Source organism: Austrofundulus limnaeus, unplaced genomic scaffold (assembly GCF_001266775.1).
Source record: "Austrofundulus limnaeus strain Quisiro unplaced genomic scaffold, Austrofundulus_limnaeus-1.0 Scaffold514, whole genome shotgun sequence".
Taxonomy (NCBI): Eukaryota; Metazoa; Chordata; class Actinopteri; order Cyprinodontiformes; family Rivulidae; genus Austrofundulus; species Austrofundulus limnaeus.
The window spans coordinates 309,602-318,922 of record NW_013952916.1 but is presented as its reverse complement, the minus strand read 5'-3'; the positions used below and the strand labels follow the sequence as shown (position 1 = coordinate 318,922).

General features: G+C 39.6%; 1 protein-coding gene across 1 annotated transcript in view; it reads left to right on the top strand.

Annotated features, from left to right (window-relative positions):
* lpp (LIM domain containing preferred translocation partner in lipoma) overlaps nucleotides 1–9,321 on the top strand; it is a gene marked incomplete at its 3' end in the record, with an annotated part of 100,105 nt that overhangs the window by 44,058 nt on the left and 46,726 nt on the right. The window contains 1 exon segment of the mRNA XM_014025994.1: nucleotides 9,058–9,161. Coding sequence (XP_013881448.1) covers nucleotides 9,058–9,161 — 104 coding nt within the window.

Genomic DNA, 9,321 nt, shown 5'->3' with positions numbered 1-9,321 from the left:
GAAATTTGGTATGCTTGTTTGTCTTTGTGTCTATGGTGTATAATGATGTGATTGTGATGCTGTAATTCTGAGTGTTTTATGTGCTGCAGAACAAGGAACCTGCTGTAAAACAGCAATTATGCTGAGTCAGGCTTGATTTTTAATAATCTTTTCCTGTTAAATAAATAAATCAAATCAAATCAATAATATTGTACATATGCAAATCTGTAAACATATGTTCAACCTTGAGTGTTCAATCTTCCTCCCCCGCAGTTTACTAATCCTCAACACGAAGCACAACTACTTCAGAAAACACTTGTCTGTAGCCTGAAAGAAAGCCATTTCCCACCCTACGGTACAGCGTTTTAGTTCAATTTTTTAATTATTTCTGCACAACAAAACATTTACACTGTAATTCAAAAAAATAAACAATCATACTTACCAGTCATTAACCATATATGGAAACTAAAGTCTTAATAGAGATTAAAGTAATGTGAAAAACAAAGTTTATTGTAAGTGGCAGTGTCGCAGCTGGATTCATTTCTCCCCTCTTATCTTCTTCTCAYTAATACTGATGTACGCTATAACTAATTATACCTCTTATGGCCTCTCAAATAACTTTAATCAATGATTAGGATTCCTTGTTCACAACGCAGCTCCTTAAAAGTAATTGCTCAATGAAGGGAGGGGAAGTTGTCGTATTAAGTAGGTGATCATGCTGCTTCTCTCATTAGTGCTCACTTGGAGTTTTCATCTCCCAATTGTCACAAATGGAGCCGGCTTCATTCACAGCACAGGAGCTGTTCTCAGTCTGCCTGCCGCACGCCGCTTCAAAAACACCACCATTAGTGTGGCGCAGACCTGCAGAGCTGGACTTCTCGCCCACTTCAACCCGTGTTGATTCCTCCTTTTTAAATTCAGCCCAAATAGAGCAGAAATATTGGGTGACGTAAGCAGGAGAAGGTTTCGTGGGCTTGATTCCTGACGGAGGGGCCTTGAGCTTGGAGGTGTTTTTCAGTAAACAGAGCAGCTGATGTCCGCGGTGAGAAGAGATGGACTCCTGGAGGAAACTCCTGCCACTGAAACGAATGGATTCACATCTAAACACACAGAAATACAGTGGCAGAGGGGGGTTAGAGCAGGGCTTCTTAAACTTTTCTCAACAAGAAACTCCTCAGAACATACTAAGATGTAAAGTAGCACTATGGTAGCAAACAATAAAAAACAAGTAAAAGCTTTTAATAATTTTTGACAAACAAACTGACCTTAAGCCTTCAACAACCTGAACTGACTGAAGAGGACTGACGGTCCTCTGCTGGGCTTTCCTTAAATGATAGTATTTAGTGATTAGGGTTGGGCAGTATTGGCAAAAACCAAAGGAATCGTGATTAATTGTGCTTTTTAGCCGATAACTAAACCGATAACCCTCTCACTCCCGTCTAATCTTATTCCTTGAAGGACAACCTGAAGCTGCACAGAATGAACAATTCATCACCAATATTCTGAACAATGGCTGAACTATGGGGTTTATCTTTTTGGGGACTGGATTTTTCGGACTCATTTTTCAGATATTCACACAAGTGCATACAGCATTKATGGCTTCAGATACACGCCCCCTAAACTCACTTACTCCTCTGGCTAATAAATGTGCTCTTTGCTTSTAGAGGTTTTTTTATAAGCACCATAGTGTTTCACGTTTTGTTGATATGTTTTTTCCCCCTCATCTAACCTTCTGTGGTTTTTTATTTTTTGTTTTTCTTTTTAAAAGTAGCGCGACCCCTTGCTGGTTGCTGCATGATCTGATCACCTTTTCCCCCCATGTTTTTATCGTGTGTCTCTTTAATGGGTGTTCTTAAATGTAATTTCATTGTGATCTATACAATGACAATAAAGACAGCATCATCATCATATGATGACTAATCAATGACACTTACATGTTTGAATTTAAATCAGTGTCTGTGTTCTGAAATTATACTAACAAATCATCAAAATAACTTCTTCATTTTAACATCTACACCCCACTTGATCTCCTTCCAGTTCGTTTTTTGCTGCTCGTAAGAGACAGATTGACTGAGAGCATCATGGGTTCTCGGCTGAGTAGATTTGTTGCCATCATTTACTGGAGGAGAGTTTGTTGTAGCTCACGCATTTTATGGCTTCTCTCAGGTGATTAAATGTTTGTAGTGTTAGCGATAATGCCTTCCACCACATGTTTTTTTGGTAGTTGCATGCAAAAATATGTCATCTTGTGGCACAAATGACAAAATGCCAAATATTAATTGGTGACAGTTTTTCTGATGATTGAACCCTACCAGTGGTAATACCCAAAGCACCAGATGAACACGATGCCCACCACCGAGCATGTGTGCCAAAACTCCAACAACAAACCTGAATAAACTCCAGACTCTACATAAACCTGATGTTAACAATCTTCACATTTTAACTCAAAGTAAAAGGGTCTGTATTGACATTCACCACCAACCTGTGTCTCGTCTTTGACTCTCTAATGTAATCTGTTTTGGCTTTAGGATGGATTCATGGGAGTGCTAAAAACAAACTAAACAAAGCACATTTTATTCAGTTTTGTCCTGGATGAAAGATGTGCTTTAGGATTTGGTGGTTCTATGTGTTCATTGCCTGTGCCCAAATTCAGAGGTAGCCACTATCAAAGGACTAGTCCTACTTGGTTTAGCTGGGCCGGGTCCTTGGTAGACCGTAAAGACCAGAAGAAAGTGGCTATAAATTTGGATGGTCTAACCTTCTGCTTTATTATTTTACCCTGGCAWATGTCCAATTGCCTAGCAACCTTGATGATAGAAGCAAAAATAGATTGAAAGTAGCAAACTATTAATATATTATTATTATAAATTAAAAAAATTAGTTTAGAGACAATTTTTGAACAACTAAGGGACCCACCACACATGCTCGTTTTATTTTGCCATACGATTGATTTCTGACAAGAATATTAAAAAACGTGCAAATGAAATAAGTCTAACAACAAAACAGCATGAAACTTTCAGTTTCATCTCCGGTCGACCTGCAATGGATCTTGGCATATGGTGGGGTGAGAAGGATCCACCAAACCCATCCTTCAAATCAGGGGAAAAGGAGGATGCATTTGTGGTCCACAATTGGAGGAGTCTTTGAATTTAGACAGCCTTCAACAAATTTGGCCTTTGAAGGATGTAGCCTCTGAATTTGGACAKCCATCATTGAAAACAGTGCCACATATTTCCTGTACCTTGGAACTAATAATTCCAAATTGAGGTTGTGCACAGTTTGGAGCATGCGTGTCATATAAAGATGGTAGCCTCCAACACTTTAGTCAAATATTGCTTCTTCAATTCCCTTCTTAAAGGGTCTTGAGTACTACCAGTGGTATTTGTACCACAGTTTGAGAGTTGTGGATTTACTTTTAATAAGTTTTTTTTAATTTGAAAAATTAATTAACTAAATAAAAAGTCAGAACCTCTAATATTATATTGTGACTACCCAGCAGAAAGATGATCTATTTTGATCAGGACAAGGACGGCTTTAATGTTTCCTCTTATGAAGGAGAAGTGGTAAAACACAAATTATGTCCGAAATGAGGAGTTTCAGTTCATACTGCAAATAGCACTGGTCTGATTATTTCCTCTGTTTTGCAACATTAATGCATTCAGCGTTAAATAAACACTCAGATAAACTTATTTTTGTTGGTTTATGTTCTGACCTCAGAAGTTCTCTTTCTGAAACGTCTATGAAGTGGGAATACACAAAGTCTGATCCACGTGTCGTGAATCAGGACAAAAACATATATTTATTTTACAGATTTAAAACAATCATTTAAAATGATTTTCTAATTTCTAGTGAGGAGCTGTCAGACAGAAAACAGACATAAGATAATGAGTTTTTTCTAAACAGGCTGAATTCATCTATTTGAAAAGCACGTTTTAAAGGACAAGTGAGAAGATGTTTGACTGTTTGAATCTGTTTAAAAACAAATTGTCTATAAAAGGACACTAAAGAACTTTTTCCTTAAACATTTTAAAGGTTACTGCAACTTTAAATGAGGTGTCTGAAGTTTAGTTGTTTTATGCAGACAGCAGCCCGTGTGTCTGTCTTTTATTTTTTAAAAGTTAGCCTCAGTTTGGTAAAACAGAATTCACAGCCAACAAAACTGATGAACTGTTTCTCTGAATTGAGGTTGTTCTAAAAGTTCTCTAGAACAGATACAAGATTATTTTTTCCATACGTTTTGTATGTCATGTATGCCTGTCTAGGTTTTCAGCTTTATTTCAGCCAGCTGAGGTCAGACACCTCTAACGTGTAACTGAAGTAAAACAATGTGAGAATAATTAGCAAAACAAAACCCAAAATTAAAAAGATTTGTGCTGTCTATTTTCAGCACTGTTTTTTTTTAAGGTTACGTGATACATTATAATTTGAAGTTAAAGTTGAGGTCAGATAAAGATAAAACTGCTAAATTTCTTCTCTTTTGATTTGAATTGGTGGTGCTGGACTGAGTTGTTCACGGTCTATAAACACAACCTCAAAGCTAACACATAAAATAAAACAGTTTCTTGTGCCTTTTTTGATACCAAACAGAAGCAGCTCTTCTTTGTTTCCTACACAATGACGGTCATCATGACTTCCTCATCAACAACGAGACGGTTTTCAGCTCCCATGCTGCCATCTTTGCTAGAGTTTGGGATGAATGGTGGGAGGAAAAAGCTCAACACTGTTAAAGTTTAGCACTTTCTGATTGAAAAAGGAAAAAGCTGCTGCATGTATTACATCAGGGGTGTCAAACTCATTTTCACTGAGAGCCACATGCGCATCATGGTGGCCCTCAAASAGCCAGCTGTAATTAACTTCCAACAGTTTGAGTTTAACTTTGACTAAAAACACGAAACCTCACGTTGATCGTGTCATCGCTGCGAATGAGCACCGCTGACAATAACTGAGCTCTACCTGGTATTTCCTACATAGAAACGGTGTTTAACAAGTCCTCTTATAAACACTGAAAAGTACTATGTGTACAACTGACTAAATGTGAAATAAATACAGAAATACTATTAAAAGTAAAGCTAAGAGTTTTACTCACTGAGTTGTGGTGAGTAGCTGCCATCTTGAAATCTGGACTCTCCCACTTTCTGACAGGGAATTCCCACTGGAGATGCATTCCAGTGTAAATTTATGACTTGTAAGTGGGAAATTCCTACCTCCCAGTCCAATTGGGCTGCAGCAAAAGTAGCCAGTGAAAATCAGGCAAAATGTAAATTTTACAAAGTGATTTTTGTTATCATAATGCTGGTAAATTAATCAACTTGCGTTACAGGAGCTGTAGTTTATGGTCAATGCTGAGTTAAAGACATTAAAAACACCATTGGAGCTCACAGGCCACATAAAATGCCAAGGCAGGACACATTTGGCCCACAGGCCCAGTGCTTGACATGTGTTTTAGGTGAACAAACATATTGTGACTGAGTGCTTTTGTCTTGACGTTTGCATGTTTCCATTTGTTGCAGTGTCGGTGCTGAGACAGTATCGCACGTCTCTGTTTTGAAGTGGAGGGAGGCCTTTTATAAAATGTGTGATTACAGAAATGAGCCAGAACATTGCAGCCTGCTTGATTTGAAACACGAGGCTTCTATTAAGCCACCGTTTCTCTGCTGACCCTGAATTGCCAGCAAACAACTCCGAGGTCGAGTGTGGTCATTTAAGAGAAAACGGCTGTGCTTTAAGAGGCTGCTGGGAATTCACACGACACCGGCACCGAGCGCATTTAAGTCCTAAATACCCGGCAAGACAAAGATGCCTGACCCCTGTTTCAGTTCTGACTCTGGTTCTCCACAAATCTGTGACCTTTTCAGTGAAACAAGAAGCTGTGAAACATTTACAACACTCATGTTTCCATGAAATGATTAATCCAAAGCATGTCTGAGAGAAATGTACATGAAACTTGAAGTTTTAATTCTCCGTAAGCCATAAATTACATGTGACTTATATTCTGGTGGAAAGCATGTTTGCAGGAAGGGAGGGTTGGTTGGGGTCAGGACAAGCCTTGTTATCGGGAACCAAGTCTCCTGTTTCCTCCTTAAAGGAGCAGCTCTGCTCCAGAGTGTACTGGAAGTCACAAGGTCAAAATATATAATATATATTTAGAGAAAGAATTCACCTGGATGCTTGCCAGGGCCCAGCGGGAGAGTTCATCTCAGCGCTGACATTTTCTCCGGCTGCATCGATGCTAAAGACTCATCCGGTCCGAGCCACGCCGTTGAAAACTCACGCTTAATTAATTCGATCATCCGCCTAGGATAAACTACTCTGATGACATCAATTAGATTCTAATCAAAACAAATAAAAAGAAGAAGAAGAAGAAGAAGCCACAGACAGCAAATGGAATTTCTGAGCGGGGCTCATCAAAGCCCTCGCGTTGGAACAAATTCCCATTCCGTCCCATAAAAAGCCTTTTAATTTGCGAAGCTCATGTCTGGTTTGGTACTTAGAAGTACACGGTCAAATGATTCCGTCTAAGTCCTGCGCCAAGAGGAGCCCAACCAGAATTTAATTTGGCACCAAACTCCTTATCCTGTCTGAAACATGTGGCAGGATGCAATCCTTGGATTAGTGCGGGACTTCAGAGCTGCACATTTGGCTTGTTTCGTTTCCTCTGGCAGAGCGTACACCTAGTCTCCCCGCTTGGAACACGACATTTACATTTTCAATCTCACAGGATGGGAAAAACACACTCTTGCTTATTCCAGATTAGTACTTCTTAGTTAACCAAATTGCTGCAATTATGTATGTCAGTCCATTGACGTGGGATAACGAGGCTGCGCTGCTTTATCTCCTCCACTCTCCTCCTCTCTCTAATAAATGCATGACCTCTTTGAAAARGTCTGATTTGATTTTACAGCTCCAGACAGATAACGGGTTCTCGCACATTAAGATGAATCAATTAATTGAGCCCTTACTGGTGATTTCTCAGTGCTTTGCGAAGATGATGGTGCACTTTAGTGTCTAAATAAATTCAATAAACGGCTTCAAGCTAAGTAATCAGGAATAAGAGTCTTGTAGCCCACTGCTGAAAGTTGGAGGTGGAGCCATAATGTTTTTATGTGTCTGTCTGTTATTAAAATATCTCCTGAACCACTGGTCAGGTAATTATTGGATTCTCATCTACAGCTGGTCTAATTTAGGATGGCTACCTCAGCTAATTGATATCAGCCATGATGACTCAAGCAGATTTACAGGTACTGAGCTAATGTTTGATGTGGTAGAGGGACATCATGTTTAGATTGTGTAGGACAATATATTGAAGCAGGGGAGTTGAACTCACATTCACTGAGGGCCACGTGAGCATCATGGTGGCCCTCAAAGGGCCAGTTGTAAACTTCAACTAAACATGAACCGTCACTTTCCTGAGCACCACCAAAGACCCTGTCACACTGACTTTTAGACAACTTATGCTGGCTTATTAAAACTTTGTTATGACTATTTTACTCATRGGTTATATTTTCTATTCAGCTGTTAGCATTACAGTGTGTAGAGGCTTCCAGTAGATTTTCTTTTAATTCCATCTTCAGTGTAGACATCTTATGTAGGGATGCACGATATATCGTTATTGATATCGGTATCAGCTGATATTGGTCATTTTTTTAGAATATCTGTATCAGCCCGATATGTAAAGCTGGGCCGATATTAATGTCTGATATTGATTTCTCGCTTTTTAGCTTTGTGTTTCTGTTTTTGGGAGGGGAGATGGTTGGTTGAGCAGCATCTGTTTGATCATGATAGTGATATTGATGCTGCGTAACCAGCAATAACTGAAGTAGAGAGCCATGTCAGAGGTCTGGTTGTTTTACAGTATAAAAAAGACCAGCAATAATTAAATCAGATATCGATATCGGCTGAAATTTTCATGTCGGTGCATCCCTACTTTAGTGTTGGACCAACTTTTTATAAGTTGGTATAATTGTCTAAAATGTTAGTAAGACAGGGCCTTCACAAACAATAACTGAGCTCGACCTGGTATTTCCTGCATAGAAACAGTGTTTAGCCTGTCCTCTTGTAAACACTACGTGTACGACTGACTAAATGTGAAATAAATAATACAGAAATACTATTAAAAGTAAGAGTTTTACTCACTGTTGAGTTGGGGTGAGTAGCTGCCATCTTAAATTCTGAACTCTCCCACTTTCTGACAGAGAATTCCCACTTGGGAGATGTTTCAGTTTAAAATTTCTGCTTGTAAGTGGGAAATCCCCACTTCCCAGTCCAACTGGGCTGCAGCAAAAGTTGCTGGCTAAAATGCAGCGAAATTGAGATTTTACACAGGGATTTTTGCTGGCCATTTTTGAACCCCGTGCAGCTTTACCTAGTGGTGGGATTCTGTCATTTTGTTGGTAAAATAATRGACGTGCATTATGGGAGACGTAGTTTATGGTCAATGTTAGCTTTAAAACAGCTCATTATAAGGCATTAATACATCTTTAAAGCTTTTGTGGGTCACATCTGGCCCACGGGCTTTGAGTTTGAAGCATGAATTAGAGATTAGATCAAAACAGCTACAACTCCATCGTTTCTCAACATACGATGATCTTTGTTTCAAACTGTGGCATYAAAAACAGTATCCAGTAATTCCTACAAGGAATACTGCAGTTTGTGTTTTTAGGAAACTGAATTTAGTTTTAGTGTTTGCTTTTAATTGGAACCAGTTCTGTCCGGTTGTGATAAATGAGCTGGTAAACTTGTCTCCCTGCAGGATTTTTCTGCAGAATTTTGTACTTTTATCCACAACGATCTGCATGTGTTAAAGTGTGTCTGAGCAGAGCATCATGGGATCTGTACAAGTTCTGAGGTCATCCAAGTCCATTGATTTGTTTTGTTTACTTTAGTTCTGTGCACCTGCACCAGTAGTTGTTGCAAATGAAACATTACATAAAAAAAGAAGTGTCTCTTGCATTGTGTGTTTATTTATCAGTGCAGAGTCTGTCCTGTTCCAGTTGTGACAGTTTGGCCGTAGACAAAAGGGGAAGTATTTATTAAGCTGTTTTTTTTTTTTTTTTTGTGGTGTGTGTTTCTCCATCCCAGCGGACTACCCTCCCCCTCCGCCACCTGCCGAAGAGTCGACCGGTTACCCATCACCGCCTGCTTCCTTCCCGCCACCGCCGCTGGACAACTCGTTGGAGTATCAGGTGAGAGGAGCTGCTGCAGGAGATTCTCTCATCTGTCAGTAACTCTCAGTGGGCCGCCTCGAGCGCCGCTCCCAGTCCAGCAGGACTGTCCATCCATTTGAGCTGCAGCCAAACACACACACACACACACACACACACACACACACACACACACACACAC